The sequence below is a fragment of the Camelus bactrianus genome, chromosome 22, assembly GCF_048773025.1.
Source record: "Camelus bactrianus isolate YW-2024 breed Bactrian camel chromosome 22, ASM4877302v1, whole genome shotgun sequence".
NCBI classification, from domain to species: Eukaryota; Metazoa; Chordata; class Mammalia; order Artiodactyla; family Camelidae; genus Camelus; species Camelus bactrianus.
In genome coordinates, this window is record NC_133560.1 from 7262389 (window position 1) to 7283599 (window position 21211).

Consider the following 21211-nt stretch of genomic DNA (forward strand, 5'->3'; position numbering starts at 1 on the left):
CCATATTGGCTGTTGTCCTGTGAGGGGAGCGGCGGCGGCGGCGGCGGCGGCGGCGGCGGCGGCGGCGCGAGTGGAGCGAGGGAGCGGCGTGAGCGGCAGCATGACTCGGAGGCGGAGCAGGCCGAGCGGCGGCGCGGGCCGGCGCGAGCGGGCGCGGGCTGCGGGGCCGCAGAAGCCCCTGGCGCCGGAGCCCCCGCCGCCGCCGAGCCTGGAAGCGGGAGCGGGTGCAGGGCCCCCAGAGGCGCTGGCGGAGCCTGACCGCGCCGGCCCCAGGGAGGAGGACGAGCCCAAGCTGGCACCCGTCCCCCAGGTAGGAGCGAGCGAGGCGAGTCCGGCTGCTCGGGCGCTTTCACCTCCCCGGAGCGCGGCCGGGACGCGCTTGGGGATGGACCGTCCTCCCCCGGCTGGGGCCAGAGCCGTATCCCCCCCAGGGCCAGGGCTGAGCCTTTCTCCCCCAAGGCGTGAGGGGAGCCTGGACCCTTCTGTCCCAAGCCGAGGCACGGCTCATCCTGTCCCCCTGAGACCAGGCTGCCTGCTTTCTCCCACCGCCTCCGGGAAACGTTCTGGTCGCACGCCCACACTGGGACCTCGCTCCGATCTTGAGGCCACAGCTCAGCTCTGTGCCCTTCACCTCCCCTGGGCCCACCTGCTCCCCCACCCACCCACGGGCCACCTCGGGGCTCTGGGGCCTAGAAGGCTGCAGCCTCTTCGGTCTCCCCCCTGGGAGCGGCTCCACCCCTTCCCCTCGCTGCCCCTTTAGCAGCTGTGCCCCCAGCATATGTCTCCCGGGGCCTCCCTCCTCTCCTTGCCCAGCAGAGCAGTTGCAGGAGACAGCCAGGCTGCCCAGAAGACTTTAGTGGGGCTGCTGCACTGAGGTGGAAACCCAGTGAAGCCTGCTCTTTCTCCCCTCTATATCCCCGATCCACAAGGCAGCCCACCCAGACCCTCAGATCCCTGGGTTTGGCGAATCCTGCTGAGAGTGAGCAGTAGGAGGACTCTCCAAAGCTTCCAGCTTGCCACCTGGAAGAAGGTCACTTTCTTTTGAGCAGAGGAGATAATAGGAGGTACCCTGCCAGTGTTCACTGCCAAGCCCGGGTGGCATGAGCCACAGTTGCTCTGGGAGGGTTGTGGCACCTGGGGCTGGGTGGCTCGCCCTAAGCTTGCTCTGACGAAAGAGTTTTGAGTTGGTTTTTTGGCTGAGCCTGCCAAAGAAGGCAGGCTCCTGCAGGAGTCTTGGAGGGTCGGATGCAGCGCCGGATGAGGATGAGGCGTGGCGGAAGATGCGTTTGGCTCTGCAGACACTGCATCGGGCAGCAGGGGACTCTGGGAGGCTGGTGCAGCCAGAAGGCATGGCTCTTGACAGCCTTCTAGTAGAATCTCTGGAATTGTGCATGTGAGTGGGGATGCTGTTTGGGGTTCCATTCCCAGAAAGCCTTCCCTGACCTCCCCAGTTGTGTGAGGTGCCCCCTCTGTGCCCATAGTCCCCTGTGCTCCCCTCCGGTACCACTCCCCGTTCTGCGATGAGACATTCTGTTGATGTGTCTGTTCCCTGCACTGAACTGGGAACTCCACAGGGGCACACATTATGCCATCTCTCTCTGGTCCTCCAAGCCTAGCCCTGGGCCTTGCTGACACAGAGTAGGAATAACTAGGTGAATGAGAGAATGAATTCGTTGAGAACCTGTGCTTATTGTAACCCAGTTTGGATACTGGTCTCCTTTGTGTCTCAGAGCACAAGATTTTTAATTAATAAAGATGTCACCACTTATTGAGTGTCAGAGCCCCACCTTCACCCCTACCTCCTACCCTAGGCTGAATCTGGCTCCGGAGGGTTTGACTCCTCAGGCTGGATTCCTCTCTTGCTTGGTCTGACTTCCAACTCAAAAGCTCCTTCCCCCTCTAGCCTTCTCTTTTCCTGCTCTGGGCCCCACTGGGAGTGCTGTTCTCCAAAGGGAAGAGTGGGGGAAGGAAGAGCCGGGGAGCTGTTATCTTCTCTCTTTCCCACTCAGACCATACAGTGCTTTAGGGTCCCTGCCACTTAGCCAGCCTGTAGTGTCATGGCCAGAAAGTTTGGCTGGTGACTTAACCACTTAGTTTTTATTTAGGATGCAACTTCCCTGGAGCTATAAGCTTCATTAACATGGAAGGTTCTTACTGTGTCCTTACCTACTCTGCTGCTTGACCAGCCAATTCATTCATTTATTCATGCTAGGCACTTTACATACCTTCCCACCACCCTGTATTCTCAGCATTTTGCATAAATATGAGTTAACTATTACTGTAATTATAGGTCTGCTTTTGCTATGCAAACTCTTGAGGCTGCAGGAACCAGTCAGTCACCATTGTACCCTATGCCTAGTGGTTAAAAGATTTTAGTGAATGAACTGAAGGATATAAATACTGTTACCTCTTTTTTAAAATGAAAGAACAGGAACTCAGAGCAACTAAACATTTGCCCAAATAACTCCCACTATAAACCACCCCCTAACAACAACAACAAAGAAGGACGTTCTTGTGTACTGTGGGGAATACCACAAGACATATTTTTACTATAGCCACGATAGATGAAACAAACTGACAGACTCTTCTGATCGTACCCCATTTTTGCTGGGGAAGGGGGTTCTGGATGCCAGAAACAGGCTTTTGTGCCTCGGTGAAAAGCACTCGCCGAAAGAATTAGGATCAGTCATTGCTGTGCCCGCAGGCATGCCTTTGGTGAGGACCTCTGGCTCCCGCCACCACTTACAACCCTGTCTTAAGTGGGTAAGTAAGGTGAAGTTCAGTGTCACATGCCAAACTGAAGCCAGAGACCCAAATAGGACCACTTTCAGTCCATACACAAGTTCTAATGCCCTAAGTCACACGTTATTTTGTTTCTGTTTTTGTTTTGATTTGAGCCAGTATTTTTTAAGTCAAAGGTTTCCCACAAGAGTGGCTTTGTGTCATCTCTTAAAACTAAAAATCTGGTGCCACGTTTCCATGAGGCAGTAATCTGTGGTCTCTGAGTAGTCTGCCCCCGTTAGCGTACAAAGGATACCTGCTCTGTGCCAGGCCCTGGGCTAGGTAGGGGTGCAGAAGTGAATCGGACGTGGTCCCTTTTCACAAGGGGCTTACAATCTAGAGAACTTGTAAATAAAATTGCAGTAAGACTGGAAGAGCATTGCTTCCTCTAAGGTTCATAGGCCACTCTGATTCCGTCCAATCCCCTTTGCTCATTTCCATAACCTATACACATTTAAAAGCAGGACCTTAGCTTAGTTGGGATCCCAAAAGTCCTTCTAATTGTTTAGGTCACTGAACTACTTTGATATGTTCACTAAGAACCCAAATCCTCATGTACTTCACAAGAAGACTAAAACAGTTACTGTCTTATTAGCAAAGAGAAAGAAAAACCTTACAAAGCAGTTGAAGGAGGCAGTGAGACATAATATTTAATGTTACAGACTTGGAGTGGGCTTTACACTCAGTCTCCTTGCTTTGTGACTCTGGGCATGTTTCTTCCCCTTTCTGAGCCTCTTCAGCAACTTCACAAGAGAGTGTGGAGCAACCCACATAGCACCTAGTGCTCCTCCGGAGAGCAGGAGTCAGACGTGGTGTGTGGCAGGAGCTGCTCTGTTCGGCCATGCAAAGCCTGAGTGTTCTCACCTGCCAGCTCTGCTGGCTGTCTTTAGTTCCCTTGGATCATTCGGCTTGTAATCCAGGTGCACACACAGCAAACCCCCAGGAGACCTGCTAGACTGTAGATCAGCAGTTGGTGGGGGTTGAGCTCATCCTACTCTTCCCGTCACTCTACAGCATCCCCTGGGATTTTGCCCAGCCTACTTTAAAGGAGCTCTAGAGACCTGGCTCCTGCACTGCTCAGAGTTAAACCTGCTCCCTCAAGGGACTGAAGCAGATGATCAGTATCTTTGCTAAAATCATCTCATTATGTTTGATCTACTCAGCAAGCATTATGACCTCTGTGCCAAGGCCTTTATTCAGGGCGCACAAATGAATGAGATGATCCCTATACCCTGAGACTTCTCCCTTCAAATCACTGCCCACCCAGGCTGGCCACTTCATTGCAGGTAGAAGGAAATGATACTGCGAAGAGACCCCTGTCACCTCTGATTTCTTCTTTGTAAGAAAATAGAGATTCACTATGCAGAAATGCTGGAAGGCCTTTGAAGATGAAGGCTTACCTGCTAAGATTTTTAAAATTTATTTTCCTTAAAACATCCCAGAGCTATAAGCTTAATATTTAATATCAGATGTACTGTTAAGATCCTAACACCTACTAAATCTAGAATTTTTGAGACCATGGGCTCTGTTTTAATTCACTTCTGGGGTATTCATTGTGCATGGTCCTTACGTGTTCAATGAATGGCAGTTAAACTAAATTATAATAAAAGAAATGTTAGATTTCTACCACCTTGTTCCTCTCTGCCCCCACTGCGAGGTCAGGCTGACAGTCATTCATTCAGGTCCATTGTACACACACCATGTCCAGTCTTCCCCTCACCTGATCTGGTGTGCATTTGTTTTATAACTCTGTTGGACACCCGATCTGTGCCAGGCCCTGGACTAGCGGAGAATGCAAAAGTGAATCAGTCATGGTCCCTGCCCACAGGGGCTCATGGTCCATAGAACACATATATAATAATTGCAATTAGGCTAGAAGAGCACTACTTTCCCTGAGTTAAGATTCAAATCCTAGGTCCTAGTACGTGGCCTTTAGAAGTGTTTCAGCCTCTTGGTTTGCTTTTTCATGTATAAAATGACAGTGATGACTGGCTCACGTTAGGGTTCATCGGGTACTACATTTCAAGCACTGGGCACAAGTGGTAGCTATGATTATTATAGATGATTTATTCTGAGGAAGCACAGACATCATAGCCTAGAAAAGGCTTCTCAGAGCTGAGGCTTCAAGGTCAAGTAGAAGTTCGTCCAGAGAAGGTGAGAAAAAGTATCTAAACAAAGCGAGCAACATAGACAGAGACCCAGAGGCAAGAACTGCCCAGCTCACAGGATTGTGGTGAAGTCTGGCTAGAGAGGTTAGCAGCGTTCCTGAAAACCGTACCAAGAGATGTGGGCTTTTTCCTGTAGGCAAGGAGGAATCCATGAAAGTTTTTAAGTGGGAAAGTGAATGTGATGTACTTCAGTAGATTCTCTCTGGCAGCATGGGAGGAAGCAATTCCCAGTGGGAGAGGCAGCTGTGATTGCTGGATTCTACCTCCACCTCCCCCTAGCCTAACTCATCATCAGACCCCCTGTGCTTTGCTGGACCCTCTCCCAGACATAGAGAATTGGTCTCTAGGTCTGGAGCCCAGGAATCTATTGTTACCAGATTGCCCCGGGTGACTCTGATGTGTGGCTGGGTCTGGGAACTGCTAAATTAAGGGTGCCATGGGGATCTTTGCGGAGGCCTAGGATATTCTTCAAAGAATGGGGCTTCCGGGGGAGGAGGGAGCTTTTCCATAAGCAGGAGTAGAAATAGCCTTAGTTTAAAAAAAAAAAAGTGAACTTTTCCCAGTTCTCCACTTGTTGCCCACATTCTCCAACTGCTAATCTTTCTTTGTGTATCAAAACACATGCTACCACCTCTGTTGAATGACTGGGATGCATTGAATCATGGGACACAGGCCCTGCCCTTGAAAAGCTCACAGTGTTGTGGAGAAGACAGATTTCAACAACCAGGCTACATGTGATAAGTTCTATTCAAGAGATATGTTCGGTAGAGAAAAAAGTGTTAGGGCATCCCAGAGCAAAGCACAGTTCATTTTGTTTGTGGACTTAGGAGACTGTGACTCCCAAACTGAGCCTTAAAAGGAGGAGGCAGGGAACAGCATGAGTGAAGATGTGAGTGCTTCATGTACTGGGGGAAAGGAAAGGATATTGTGGGAAGGAATGGTTAATGGTTCTTCGTGGCAGAATGTGCAGGGCAGAAAAGGACTGAGGAGAGGCATGCTTGTGTCCTGGGAAAGGCCCCATGTTCACACCCTTCGGTTCTGTGCCCATGTTCCCACCCTCTTCCTTCAAACTCTAGGTGAATGGACATGGCGCAGTCCCATAGGCCCCCTCCCCTTTATTCCCTACCCAAGGCTCCTAGCTCTCCAGCTCCCTTTCTGGTTTCTCTCTGTTCTGAAGTGAATGTGTATAGGGAAATGAAAGCAGAAAGAAGGGCCCAGAAATACTGAAGGTTCTTATTAGGAAGTTAGAGCCAGAGAACGTGGTCTGGGGGGGTTCAAAGAGGCCTTGAAGGTTACCTGTCTAGTCTTCTGTCCTGTGCTTCAACTAATAACTTTGGATTGGGCAAGTCTCACTTAGTAAGTTTCCCTGTCATTTCTTCCAGGACAGAAGAGGAAAGAAACTAACGGGTATTGAGCACCTACTGTGTGCCAGGCCCAGGCCAGGTACTTTACATAATTTATTTCCTTCTGTCCTCACAACTCTGTGAAGTATGGTTTTATTCTCATTTTATAAATGAGGAAATTGAGGCTCAAAGAAGTTAAGTAATAATCCAAGGTTGTACCTAAAATGGCAGAATTGGGATTTGAACTCACAACAGTCTGTCTCCAAAGTTCACACTCTTCCACCCATAAGAAGTCTGCTGGGGTTGCGGAGTAGCCGGTAATAGGGTTTGCCTGAAGTTGCAGGGAAATCAGCAGCAGCTTAGGCCTTCCCATGGCTGATTGCACCAAGGAAGCAGGTTCAGCGGATGAACTAGCCTTGGCAGGTAGAAGGTCACTGGGGTCAGAGAGACTCAGCTTGTACAACCAGAGAGAATGCTCCACAAACTGGCTTTATGGTGTGAAACAGCTGGAAGGATCTGAGCCAACAGCCTGCTTGGGAGTTTGGGTGAAAGATCCAGGTCACCGAGGTGCAGTTATACCAGCTCCCTAGGAATCGGTTGCGCCTCTGATTGCCAGCATTAGAATGGCCTGAGATTCTTAGCACTGAGTCCTCCCGTTAGTGTCCTGGAGTGAGGCAGCCATGCCTCTTTAGCATGACATGTTGGGAAAGGGGCTGCTTGGGCTGTGTTTTAGTTTCTGTCCTTTGTGTAGAGCAGCTGAGACATGAGCCAGATAGGCTTGAAGCATTCATTCATTTATTCAGTGAATGCCTGCTGTGTGCCAGGCCCAAGCCAAGCCTAGATTCCTGGGCACTCTTAAATGGCCGAGGTCATTCCCTGCCCTCAAAGAGCTCCCATTCTATGGGGGTTTGGGAGTAGGCAGAGGATATATGTCTGTGGCACAATGTGATAGATGCTATACTAAAAATTCTACTTAGCCTGGTCCAGCAAAAGCTTCACTAAACTTTGACCAGGAACATAGGGGATGAGTAGGAACTGGCTGAGGAGTAGAGCTGAGGTGCTGAGGTTTGCAGGGGCAAGGTGTATTGAGGAACAGTGTAAACAGAACCTGTGGCTCTCGGGTGTTAGTGTTGAAATGCAGTATGGAGAGGTTAGCTGGGGCCGAGTCATGACTGTCAGGGGCCAGACGATCCCATGGTAGTGAGCTCAACCAGAAAGGAGCCTAAAGATTAAAGAGAAACCAGGGTAGGAAAGAGGAGGTAAAGAAAGGAGATCCTCAACCTGGGTAGGTATGCAAGAAGGCACATAACAAGCTTGTATTAAGTAGAGAAGCCCAATGTCCTGATTAGTTGATTGTTTTTAACTTGTATGTTGTTTTGTGTATTAATTATAATTATATATTACTTTAATTTGTGTTCCTACTTGATTCTTTAAATCGAATATGAGGCATCCTAGGAGTTGGGAGCACTGACAGCCCCGTGCATGAACCTCTCTGGTTGAACTGTGTGTTCTTAAGGCAGCAACTCTATATTGTTTATGTTTCCCAGCACCTAGCACAATGGTTGGCACCAGGTAGGGGCTCTGAGAATGTCTGCTGAATGAGAAGAGTGAGTGGTGATGGCTGGGCTGATGAGCCTTTCTAGGCTGGAGAGTAATCATTTTCTCTGCTTCGGAAGGGGAATTTTAGCTGTTGTCCTCTGCCTGCCTTGGTGACAGGGAGGCTCTCTGAGTTGGGTGACTTGAGAGTAGAGTGCTCCACGTGGCCACTTCAAATAAAATTTGGAAACTGTTTCAGGGCTGCTGGTTAGATACAGCATGTGTCTTGGGGGACTCCTCTACAGAAACTCTCAAACTCTTGGGAGTAACAGGAATCCACGAGCGAGTCTGGTTCTGGAAATTAGATCCAGCTTCAAGCACAGTCCCTGACAGCCGACTGGCCTGGTGACACACAAGCCCCAAATTGTGGTCAGAAAGGCCGAGGTGAAAAATTCATTTCATGTCCCCAAAGAGCTATCCAGATACGCCATGAACTCTGTATGGTTGTTAATAATCACTATTGTAGCGCTCCTGTTGGGTGGCAGACACTTGTCAGATGCTTTACATCAGCAGCTCTCAGAGTGTTTGCTCTTGGGACCCTTTTACGTTCCTAAAAATTGCTGAGGACCCAAAAGAGCTTTTGTTGGTTAAACTACTGGTATTTACCAAATTAAGTATTAAAGCTGAGAAAGTTTAAAAATATTTAGTTACTAATTCATTTCAGAATAACAATATTAAACCTATCACATTAACATAAATAACAACTTTTAAATGAAAAATAACTATTTTCCAAAAAAATTAGAATGGTCCTGTTTTTATTTTTCAAATTTGTCTGCCTTAGTAGAAGAATCTTGGATTCTCATGTATGTTTCAGTATTCAGTCTTTTGCAATACATTGTTTTGATTGAGGTATGTTTAAAAAAATCCGGCCTCACTCAGATATGTCGTTGAAAAAGGCAGAAGTATTTTGATAGCCTTTCCAGATGATTGTTCATATTCTTCTTTGCAATATGGAGTCTGAGACCGTATCAGTAAAGCCTTTATATGCATTTACATTAAAATCTGTTGGCCCATCTAACAGTTTTGAGTGGATTTGTTTTTACCAGAGCGTGATTCTGTAACATCATGCTTTGATCATTTGGGAAATAGGTTCACTGAGTTATGTAGATCTTCCAAATGTTTTCCCATTTCATTTTATAATATCAAAAGATATATTTGTTAATACCACCAATTTCATCATAAAGTCTTTAAATATTGGAAAGCTGTCAAGTTCATGATTGTGGATACAAGTTTTCCAAAATTCTAATTTTCGCCTAAAAGTTGAATTTTGTCATTGGCCACAAATACAAAGTTGTTTTCCTTGAAGTGACAGGCTCATTTTGTTCATTTTTTGAAAAAATGTCTGCCAATTTTCTCTCTTTTTTTCCGGGAAAAACTAGAATGCCCTGGCATGTTTCTCAGGGGAAGTCAGAAAAGTCTTGGGCTTGGTCAGGTGAGGGAGCAGAATTGCTTTTAATGGCTGCTCATGCCAGCCCCCTGGGCTGAGAGTGGCCACAGTCTAGTGTTCACCTGGATCCTTGACTGCTCTCGGGATGTGCCTGTTACAACATGGATCCCCTTTGTGAATAACCCCACATTGTCCAGAGATTTTGGTTTTGCTCAGAGAGTGAAACAGAAGTCTAGAGAACTCCTAGAACCTTTCCTTTTTCTTTCCCCATCTTTTCCCAGGGCTAGACCAAGATCTAGAGAGGCTCTGAGATGTAAACTGAGGTAAGAAGGAATAGTTAGTTGTTGCCCAGGGTTGCTGGGTTTAAAAATCAGTTCCTTCAGCCTTTGTGATGAAGAAACATGGTCGGAATTTTCATTCATTCAGTAAACATTTATTGATCCTGTTCTTCACGTGGGAATACTGTTCCAGGTGCTAAAAGTACAGCTTGAGAACAGCTAGCTGAGAGCCTGAATTGACTTCAGGGCATAAGAGGTCATCATTGTTAGGAATTTGGAAAATAGCAGGAGATTGTAGTCCAAGGGGACTGTGAACCAAGAGGTTCTCTCTGCCAAAGCAAAAATTTAAAAGAACAGAGGTAGCTTTTTGACTATATATAACATCTCCAGGGCTTGGGGTTCTCACTATCCTCTGGCAATTAAAGTAGATGAAAATGTCAGAGAGAAAAGTGCCCCAGCTCCACTGGGAGTTTTACCCAGGGGCAGGCATCGTGGCTTAGGGTTATGACAGTTTGAGGGTGGTCCCCAGAATTGCCCGGGCCAAGAAAGTAAGAATCTAGATACCAAACTCAAGACAGTGGATAAGCTAGTTTCCAGCGTAGACTTATTAAGAACAGACCAGCCAACGGGCCTATGTAGTAGACTGAGTGCCTCCTGCCTGGATCCCTTGAGCTAAGCGCTTTGTGTCTGTAATGTCACTTAATCCTCTGGATAACCTTATGCAATGTAGGTGGTATCATCCCTGCTTCAGTTTGTACTTAATTAGCTTTCCAGGCCCTGTGTTTCTTCCTTTAGCTAGAAAGATAGTCTGCCCTATATGCTCACTTGCATTGATGGCTAATCTTATTTATTATGCGTGCCAGTTTGGCTCTAGGGAAAGTCATATTATTTCCATGAACGGGGCACCTCATTGTAATCCCCAACGAATTCGGTCTTCCACTCTTCCGCACTTGAGATTGGAACCATTGAAGTGGAGATTCAGGGTGGGGAGATAGCCTTTTTCTGTGGGAAACAGTAATTTCAAGCAGTGTCACACCAAACTGCCTGCCATCTGTATGTTGCCATAGGGACATTTAACAAATCTGATTTAGCCACTATGTGCCCAGCTAAGCCTGTGCCCCTTGATACACTGTGAGGGATCCAGACACGAATCAGACCTGGTGCTTGTCTCCTGGGAGCACAACCTAGCAGAAGGGATGGAAGATGCAGGTTAATAAATTAAGTGGAAGGCACAAATGCTAGAACCAAGACACGGTGTGCTATGAGGATGTGAGGAGGAGAGGAGACTCTCTAGGAAAGCTTGGATGGATGAGGTTGGATCTGAGTTGGGCTTTGTTTAAGCCCTGTCCATCTATTCTGTTGGTAAATGTGGGAAGGAAGGAGTTTTCGGCAGAGGATCCCCTTTAGCAAAGAGATGAGTAGGAGAATACAGGGAGTATTTGGGGATCTTAAGGAATGACTTCGGGAGTAAGGACAGAAATTGAGATGCCCAGAAGTCACCTTCAGTTCATTGCATGTGAGAGATACTTGCATTCCTGTAAAATACAGTGACTGTATACTCTGTATTTTCAGCCCTAGTCTTGATTTTAAATACTGTCTCCCATTACTCCCATCCTGTTCATAATTAATGCCATATGTTGAGCCATGTATTACGTGCCTGGCACTGGGATAAGTGCTTTCACAGTGCTCACAGCCAGCCCTACATGTTAGGACTTAGTCCTGTCTTATAGATGAGGAGACAGGGGGTAGAACTTGCCTAGCATCACGCAGCCAGTAAGTGATGGGGGCCCAGGGTTAATGCCAAGCCCGTGTTGCTTTTCTGGTGCACCGCAGTACCTCCTGCAGGTGCTTTGGCACTAAGTACAGTCACACTGATCACATATTTAACTTAAAAGAATTCTGTGTTCACTTCTAAAAGAAAACATAGAAAACACTTATAATACATGTCCTTTACATTATACATTTGAATTCTTGGTCATGCCTACAGAACCATATGTACTGTACTTTATAGGCCATATTAAAATTTTTCAAGAATATAAGATTTTCATCTCATGTGATAAATGTAGAACCTAACACCCAAATGAAATGACACTCCACTTTAGTAAAATTACACGTCCTAGTGTTTGCCTTAAAAATACGGTCACCTCTCTGTTTCTTACAGGGAAAGGGTCTTGGGTGTTGGCCTCACCTCTTCCTCCTGGAGTTGCTGGGCACCTTGTAGCTATGGGAAGTTACCTGGGTACACATCTCAGAAAGGCCTCCTCTGCCTTAACTTCTCTGAACACCATCCTTCCATCAGCCTTCCACTCTTCCCATGAGATACTCACTGCCGGTGGGCTCCAGAAGCCCGTGTCCCTTTGCAGCTGACCTTAAGTAGCTGCCTTGCTCACGGAGACGTCCCCCCTGGCAGACGTTAGGCAGCCTCTCATGTGAATTCCACATGTTAAGATTTCTTTCTCTCTCTGGTACTCTTTTCCAAGATCCTTTTACTTCCCCAAATGTTTCAGTATGCTCCTGGTACTACTGTCTGGTTGCCTTCTTTTTCTAGAAACCAGAGACCCAGGTCAGTGTAATTGTAGTATTACAGATTGAAGGATACCCTGATGCCAACTTATTGTGAGAAGGTGATTTTATTTGAAAAACATGATGCCGTTTATTTTATTGTTGGAGTGAAAATGATACCCTTATTATTCCTTTGCTTAGGCCTCTGCAAACACCTGTTACCTAGTGGTGGGTAAGTTTGGAAGGTATATGAGTTAAACTGTCGTGTATAACAAGCCACCCAAAACTTAGTGGCTTAAAACAGCACCACTTACCATTTGTCGTGAGTCTCTGGGTTGACTGGGTGTTTCTGTTGATTGGGGCCAGCTTGGCTGATCTCAGGTGGACTCACTTGTGTATATGATCTGCTGGCCAGTCAGCTGGGAAGACTCAGTTGTCTGCACACCTCTCTCACATCCCTCCAGCAACTAGCCTGGTCATGCGCACATGGCGGGGCAGAGGCGCGAGAGCGGGCAAGCCCAGCCACGCAGGGAAGCAGGTAGAAATGCAGGCACACTGTTGGAGCTCATGCTGGCGGCACACGGGCTGCCAGACCATTGGCCAAAGAAAGTGACATGACAGTACCTTAGTGAGGAGGGACCATAAAGTTGCAGAATATAGGCAAGCCATTAATTGAGGTCCGTAAACACAGCCAGTCCCCAGTCAGTACTCCTTGATGTGATAGAAAACCTATAGACTTATATTTCTAGGTCAGTTTTTTTCTAGAAGGTAAAAAAAAGTTCAAGTAATAACTCCTGTGTATTGGGCCTGTGCTGTGGGCACGCACAGGGCTAGGCACTTTCCCTGTTTGTGCTCCAGTCCTCGTAACAGCTCTGCAAGGTGGGTAGGAAATCGGAGCTCGGGAAGTTCAGTAACTCGCTCAAGGTCACCCACCTGGTTTGTGGTCAGAGAGGGATTAGAATGCACATTCATCTGACCCGCAAAGCCCAGGTCCTTCCCACCACACCTCACTGCCTCTCAGAAGCACTGGGGTCTCCTTTACACTCCAGCTTGGTTTTCTGGCAAGTTGACGCGCTTTGATCAGCTCCTCCAAAACGCTGCTGGGATCTGTGCAGCTCTTTAGGAAACCCACATGTTCTCCCAAACTTCCGTTAACTGAAAGCATGTCTTCCTTTCAGGTGGGAATTGATCTGTGGACTGCACAGACAGCCCAAGAACTGTGGCCTCTCCCCGATATGCCAGAGAAGGAAGGGCCATCTTCTCATTAACCTTAAGGCTTTGGGGACATTGGGGCATTAGGGCATTTGAGCATGAGCTTTGGAGTCAGCCTCACTAGGATTCAAATCCTAGTTCAGCCAGTCACTAACCCTATGTAACCTTGGGCAACTTACTTAACTTCTTGAAATTTGTTTCTTTAAAAAAAAATGATTGGAATAATAACACCTAGTTTGCAGAGCTGTTACAGGGACTAAAACTAGGTAAATAAAGTGCCTAACCCAGTGCCTGGCACGTAATAAGTGACATTATTAGTATCATTAATATTATTTCTAAGCAGAGCCTTCCCCCTCCTGGGAAACCCTGTTTCTGTCTGTTGGACAGGTCCCCCCCACCTCCAGCCAGTCTGTGCAGACTTGCTGCCTGCTGTGTCACCGGGAACGCAAAGGCTGGGAAGAAGGCCCTTCCCAAAACGGACTGGTGTTGCAGGGTGAGAAGCTGCCCCCTGACTTCATGCCAAAGCTCGTCAAGAATCTCCTAGGCGAGATGCCTCTGTGGGTCTGCCAGAGCTGCCGAAAGAGCATGGAGGAAGATGAAAGGCAGACAGGTCGAGAACATGCAGTGGCGGTAGGTAACCGCTGAGAAGGGGTCCCTGAATGCAGGAGCGCTGCCTGCCCAAAGAACTCAGGCCGCTGCGCTGTTCCTGCCCTGTCCTCTCAGGCGCCAAGAGGCTGCTGGGCTGCATCCACACAGCATTAGCAGCTCAGGTTCAAATTCAGGGGAAGAAAAGAGAGGCTTCAGGCAGCACCAGCCCCCGAGGAGAGTGCACAGTGTGAGGGCCGGCTCGGGGGCACTGGTAGATCGAGATCCTGCCCCTTCCTCGTGACCAGGCTGCCTTCAGCTTTGTGGCAACTCAAAAGCCATCCAGAATGGCATGGAGGGCAAAGGTCAGTTTGAGGGTCTGCAGTGTGCCTCCGTTAGAAAGCCTCCGAGATGCCTGGGAGCCAAGTGCCATCTCCTGAGTCACAGAGGTCAGCCTCCTTGTTTCTCATTCCCCTCCATCTCCTCTTTTACCCAGAAACAGTTCAGCTTCAGGACTCCTGACTTTAAGATCCTTCCTCTCCTTGGCAGCTCTCAGGACTCCCCAAAGGCCCACAGTTGACCGGCGGTCTCTGCCCCTACCACAGTGTCTCCCACCCATATCCACATACTTCACTTCGCCAGGAGCACCACAGCCCCTCCCGGCAGAGGTCTGACCCGCATTTGCACTTGCACCTGGAGCTGCACTTGTGCTTCGGCCACAGTGTTCGGTCGTGGAGGAGGAGGTGCTCCTGGGGAAGCTGAGGCAGCAGAGGGCCAGCTCTGATGTTTGCTGTTTTACCATGAGCCTTTTTCTTCCCCCTTCCCCAGATCTCCTTGTCACACACATCCTGCAAATCACAGTCCTGTGGAGGTGACTCTCATTCCTCTTCATCCTCCTCCTCATCGTCCTCGTCCTCATCCTCGTCCTGCCACGGGAACTCAGGGGACTGGGATCCCAGCTCGTTCCTGTCAGCACATAAGCTCTCGGGCCTCTGGAACTCTCCGCACTCCAGTGGGGCCATGCCGGGCAGCTCACTCGGGAGTCCTCCTGCCGTCCCTGGTGAGTCTCCAAGCTCGGAAGAGAGCCAGGCCCCATAAATGGAAAGAGCTGTTTTCCCAACCACTTTGTTTGAACAAATCAGATCAGTTATTAAAATAAGTAAAAGTGGAGCTGTTCTGGTGGAAGCCAAAGAGGGGAGTCCTTCCCTGAGGACTCTGAACTGGAAAAATACTGCTGTCATTGCCTCTGAGAGCTGTTCTTGGATCCAGGAAGGGACTTGGTGAGCACTGACTAAATAGAAAATAGAGTCTGAAGGGCCCTTAGGGAATTAGGGCTTAGATCACCTGACATCTGCTCCTGCAACAGCACAGAGGACCTGTCCTCTTCCTAAGCCTCCCTTTCCCCACCCAGGGGGTGAGTGTTTTTATAAAAGCACTGCACTTCCACCCACAAGTGATTGGCAGTGTGAACCACCTTGATAATTAGCCAATTTTGCAGCTGTATAAAACTTTTATAGACCCTGAGATAATGCTCAGAGACCCAAAGAAGAAATCCTGGGTTGTTAATAACCTGGGTTGTGAACATAAATTACTGTCCACTTCTAAATGAAGGACCTGAGTTCTTCAAAGGGGTGCTGCCCCAGAATTGTGAATTGAGCAGTACATAATTCCAGTTACTTTGGTGCATCAGCCAGAGAGAGTCATCAGATCCTTTTCCACTTGTCTTCTGAAATCTGGGGCCACCTGAGAGTCTGGCACACCCTTGCTGCCTTGGTCCAGGTGGCCCAGAGGCTGAGCTTCGGCCTGCTGCTCCACCGGCTTCTGTAGATCCTGCCCTGGGCCAGGAACACGAACAAACAGGTCCTGGAGAGACACTAAGAGACAGAACATGTGTCCCCTGTTTATGCCAGCAGAAGTATGCAGCCTTGCATGGGGCTGCTATTCCTGGTGCCTTCTCCCTCAGGCCTGGGCTCCTCCGGCCTGTCCCGCCAACTTGCTGCTTGCAGAGAAGTCTCTCCAGCCCAAGGCACTGCTGGGCTTTTTCAAAAGCTCGTGGGTCCACCGTGCTGAAAGACTGTGCCCAGTTTCCTTCTGGTCGCAGTAAACAGAATGCTGTGGCAACGAGCCCTTGGGCTTTCCTTCCCAGGGTCTGGGCTCCACACTGACACCCGTTTCCCCCATCCGCCCACAGGTGAGGTTTTCCCCATCTTGGAGCACCACCGGCACTCAGACCTCACTGCTCCACCTAACAGCCCCACCGGCCACCACCCCCAGCCAGCGTCGCTAATCCCATCTCACCCCGGATCCTTTGGCTCACCACCCCACCCACACCTGCTGCCCACCACCCCGGCAGCACCTTTCCCTGCCCAGGTTTCAGAATGCCCTGTTGCCGTTGCTGCCGCCCCCCACACCCCAGGGCCATGTCAGAGCCCTCACCTTCCCTCCACCAGCATGCCGCTCCTGAAGATGCCTCCGCCGTTCTCGGGTTGCAGCCACCCCTGTAGTGGGCACTGCAGCGGGCACTGCGGTGGGCCGCTCCTCCCGCCACCCAGCTCCCAGCAGCTCCCTAGCTCTCACAGGTAAGTGAGCGGCATAGCTTGAACTTAGAGTTTGGGGAAGCTTTGCAAAGGGTACCTTTAGAGTGGAAATTAAAGGGTAGACTATTTATGTTTTTTTCATAGTTCTTCCAATTATAAAAGAAATATGTATTTATTATTTTTAAAAAACTTGGAAAAGTTTAGAAATGTATAGAAGAAGAAAAAATTCCTGGCAACCTGAAGATAAACTTTAATGCTGCAGTGTGTTTTCTCCCTGATGTTTCTATAAATAACAAAATGAGGTCCATGTTCTATATATTTTTGTTGTAGTTACTTCTTGACATTATACCACAATCATTTCCCCAGTTAAAATTCTTCAAAACACTTTTCAGTAGCCACATAGTGTCTTATTTTGTAGCTCTAGTGTAACTTATCATTCCCCTATTCCTGGACATTTCTTAGTTTTTCATAATAGTTTTATAATAGTTTTTAACTATTATATATATTACTATATATTAACTATTACAGTGTTTAACTATTATAAATGAGGCTGTAAGAAGCACCGTTGCACCCACATCTGTTAGAGTCATGCGTTCTGTCCTTAAGGTAGATTCCTAGAACTCTTAAGTATTGAGAAAGTTTATATTAATACATATTGGAAAGATACAATTCTTTGGAGAAGATAGATGTATATTTTTATGTTGTGAATCAAATCTGTGTTTATTGGGCATTTATATTTTCCCACTCTAAAATCCCACCACCCCGGTACAACCCCTCCTAGCATCTTTCCCACGTGGTACTGGTGGTGTCTGTATGCTTTTTCGTCGTCTGCTTTCACGTGGCACTGTTAGGCTCCTGTGTGGCTTCTGATTCTCAGCTTTAAAGGCTGGAGAATTCTCCATAGTGCACTTTGCTGTTCTCCCGTTGCTGACCAGTTAGGTCATTCCAACATAGTCACATTATAAATAATTTCTTTAACGATGTCTTTGCCTCTTTTGGATTTTTCTCCTTGGAATAGATTTCGCAAAATGAAAAAAAGTTCTCAGTTTAAAGGATGTCAGAGTTTTTTTGTTTTGTTTGTTTGTTTTTTTGAGAAGGGTCCTTAATACACATTGAAAAGGGGCTCTCCAAATTGATACAGCCACCGCTGTTAAAGCGCTGGTTTCTTCACATTCTCAGGAGCGCTAGGAATTTTAACTTTGTGAACGTAGTAAATGTAGAGGTGGTCAGTTTGGGTTAAGCTTCTCTAAGCAGCATGATAACGGTTCCTGCCCCGTGGAACCGCCCTCCCTCCTCCTTGCCCACCCTTCTTCCTGGCTCCCTCAGCCTCAGCCTCAGCCATGGCCCCAGCCCCCGGGCACGCCCACTGCTGATGGCCAGTCCAGAGCTCTGGCTCTTCTGGCTTCAATTCTGGGACCTTCTTTACCGTGGGAAAATAGCCTGTATTACAAGATGCCCTGTGCTTCCTGGAAGCCAGAGGCAGAGCAGTGCAGCGGTTTTGGGGGGGGGGGGGCATGAGCTGTGCACACAGGGCCCCAGCTGTTCCGTGGGCACAGCAGTGAAGCAGTCTGCACCTCTGTCTCCTCCACTGCCAGGAGGGGACGGCAGCACCCATCCCGCAAGACTTGGGGGATTGTTAGAAATAATAAGCTGAACATTGGGGGATTGTTAGAAATAATAAGCTGAACACAGCACCTGGTGCAAACATAGCTCTTAGTCTGTGGACCCTTGTGGGCACAAGGCACATTTGCTTTCCTGACCTCAAGGCCCCACAGCAAAGGCAGCTCTGCCGCTGTTCCAGACCCTGTCATAGGGGCCTTGGAGAGTAACAGGACATTGACCTCCTTTGGATGTTTTGGGGAGCCATCAGCCCACTAATCTGTTCAGGCACCTACTTACTGAGCACCTACTGTGTGCAAGGCTGTTATGCTACACACTGGGACCCAAAACTAGAAGTGGCATAGTTCCTGTTCTTGGGGGACGCGCAGTCTGGTCTGGAGAGACGGGTGGGCAAACAGACCATTGCTGCAAAGCGTGACAGACAGCAGGATAGAGAGAGGTCTGCCTGGTGCCCAGGAGGGTCACATGTAGGTGCGGCCAAGGAGGCACAGGGACCCTCTCCAGAATAGCACCGTTGAGCTGGGCCCTGAGGGACAGCGAGGTGTTTGCCCTTGTTCTTGTGCTGAGACAGTCTGACTGCCGTGGCCTTTGTGGGATGAGGCAGGTGAAGGGTAGCTGGGATGGTGATGGAGGGGCCGCTTCCCGGGCTCCTTTCACGGCCTGCTCCTGCCCCGCCTTTTCTCACCTTTGGGCCTGTCTTTCTCCCCCGTCAGCAGGGACCCCGGGTGCAAGGGGCACAAGTTTACCCACAGTGGCCTGGCCTGCCAGCTGCCCCAGCCCTGCGAGGCAGATGAGGGGCTGGGCGAGGAGGAGGACAGCAGCTCAGAGCGTAGCTCCTGCACCTCGTCCTCCACCCACCAGAGGGACGGGAAGTTCTGTGACTGCTGCTACTGTGAGTTCTTCGGCCACAACGCGGTGAGTGAGTCCGCCCGGCTAGTGCGGGCGGGGCGACCGAGGGGGGTCAGCAGAGCCACCTGCTCTCCCCAGTGCCCCCTTACTTGGGGATAATAATCACACTTGGACCCTGTAAGTCCTCATGCCTGCGTCTGCTCGCTTGATCCTCACAGCACGATGGTGAGGTAGGGATTTTTTTAGCATTTTGCTTCCTTTGCTCTTTTTGTGGTTTCTCTTAAGATTGACTTTTTTTCCTTAGGCTAAAAGAAAGGAAACTGCAGAGGAAAGCTATGATTCTGATGAATATATATACGTGTGTAATCACAGAGAAGTGAAGGCTTGTGCGTGGTGAAGGCAGAGCGGAAGCAAAGGCTCTCGGCCCCCAGTGTGAGAGCCAGCCGAGGGACAGGCCGTGAGCACAGACGGCGCCAGGAAGGAGGCTCAGAGCAGAGTACATGCTGTCTCTGGACAGGGGGAGAAAGCAGTTCAGAAGTCTCATAAGGTGAAGAGGAAGGGGCCGCAGGCTAGGATAGAGCAGTTGAGGACTGAAGAAATGAAAGCAATTGCGTTGCTGGTCACCTTTGAGCTAGGGGTTGTTATCCTCATTTTAGAGATGGCAAAATTGAGGCTCACAAAGACTCAGTGACCTGCCCAAGGTCATACAACTTCCAAGTGACAAAGCCTGGGCTCAAACCTGCTTTCCTGGCTCCCAGGCCAGTGTGCTCCCAACGCTGCGGCGGACCTCCCCGTCCCTCCGCCCGCCGCGGCCTCAGCTCTGGGCCTGGCAAGGGTGGAGCCGCTTGGCCTTTGTGGCTCTGCTAGAGAGAACAGTTGTCTCGCTTCTCACCACGTGTCTGGTGCCCGCGGGTGGGAGTGCTGCGGACTTCCCAGGCCCGGGGTGTAACATCAGCACCTCCCCTCCCCCAGCCACCCGCTGCCCCGACGAGTCGGAATTATACTGAGATCCGGGAGAAGCTCCGTTCGCGGCTGACCAGGCGGAAAGAGGAGCTGCCCATGAAGGGGGGCACCCTGGGCGGGATCCCTGGGGAGCCCGCCGTGGACCACCGAGATGTGGATGAGCTGCTGGAATTCATCAACAGCACGGAGCCCAAAGTCCCCAACAGCGCCAGGGCCGCCAAGCGGGCCCGGCACAAGCTGAAAAAGAAGGTGGGTGTGGGGGGAGCCCAGCTCTACCACCTCTTCTCCCCGAGGAACCTCTCGCCCCAACCCCTAGGACTTCTGGGGCATGAATGGTGCTGGCTGCCAAAGGCCTCGGCACGGCTCACTGCTCCGGGAAGGTCTGAATGAGTTTGGGAGGCATCAGGGTGAGGGAGCCTGGGGGCCAATGATTGGAGGAAAAACAAGTCCTGGCGTCAAGCCACTGGATTCCTCAAAGCCAGGACTTGCTTCAGTCAGTCAGTCATGTATTCATTCAGCAAACATTTCTGCAAGTACTGGGAGCCAAAGCATGATGCAGTTAAGTTCTCCCCCTGGAGAAGATCAGTCCAGTGGAGAGACTGACACAAAACTGGACGAGCACGTTAGCGTGTGACAAGTGCTGGGATGAGGGAAGCCCCCCATCCTGCCTGGGCATGCTGGAAATGGCTGTACCACGGGGCTAACTCTAGAGCTGAGTCATGGGGAGTGAGTACGTATTCATCAGGAGGGCCCTCCTGGCAGCAGGCACGGCATGTCCGCAGCAGCTTTGTGTAGCTAGAGCTCAGACAGGAGAGGCAGGACAAGTAGTGGAGGTGAGGGAAGGGCCTCTTAGGCCCTGCTGAAGAGCTTTAACTTGATCCTACTGCTGAGGGGTGGGTTGCTGGAGGATTTTAATTGAAGAATGCACTTGGTCAGATCTGTATTCCAAGATTACTGTGTGACAGTCTGGAAGGTAGCCTGGAGGGGTGCTACTCCAGGCTAGAAAACCAAAAGCCAGGGGAGAGATGATTGATAGTCGGGCTGGAGCAAGAGAGATGGATTTTCAGAGGAAGCAGCAAGACAGGCTCTGGTCACCTGATTGCAGGACAAGATGACGGGGTCGGGGATATGTCTGTCTCAAGTGTTTGCTAGGGTGACTGGCAGGATGGCATGGCTGGTCCTGAACAAGGATGGGATTGGCAGAAGACTGGGAATTCAGCTGGGGCACATTGGCTTGGAGAGTCTCGTGAGATATCTGAGTGGAGATGGAGGTGTGGGGCTGGGAGTTGCCAGCATGGAGGTGTAATTGAAGCCAGGGGAATGACCCAGCCTGAGGGCTGAGTGAGCTCCTCCCAGAGGGCTGAGGAGAGAACCAGGCAAGCTATACTCA

The 21211-nt window shown here is 49.5% G+C and overlaps 1 protein-coding gene across 21 annotated transcripts in view; it reads left to right on the plus strand.

Annotated features, from left to right (window-relative positions):
* Positions 1 to 21211, plus strand: part of FAM193B (family with sequence similarity 193 member B) — a 30472-nt gene continuing 9261 nt past the window's right edge. The window contains exons 1-9 of one of the 21 annotated variants that reach the window (XM_074350192.1): positions 169 to 1393; positions 6332 to 6392; positions 13655 to 13897; positions 13991 to 14301; positions 14402 to 14520; positions 14681 to 14912; positions 16044 to 16431; positions 18723 to 18924; positions 19831 to 20070. In XM_074350192.1, coding sequence (XP_074206293.1) covers positions 14205 to 14301; positions 14402 to 14520; positions 14681 to 14912; positions 16044 to 16431; positions 18723 to 18924; positions 19831 to 20070 — 1278 coding nt within the window. In that variant the 5' untranslated portion in view covers positions 169 to 1393; positions 6332 to 6392; positions 13655 to 13897; positions 13991 to 14204. Of the gene's footprint in view, positions 1394 to 6331; positions 6393 to 13654; positions 14302 to 14401; positions 14521 to 14680; positions 14913 to 16043; positions 16432 to 18722; positions 18925 to 19830; positions 20071 to 21211 lie in introns of those variants that run through there. The other 20 variants (XM_074350193.1, XM_074350194.1, XR_012501531.1 and 17 more) reach the window with 20 other exon arrangements.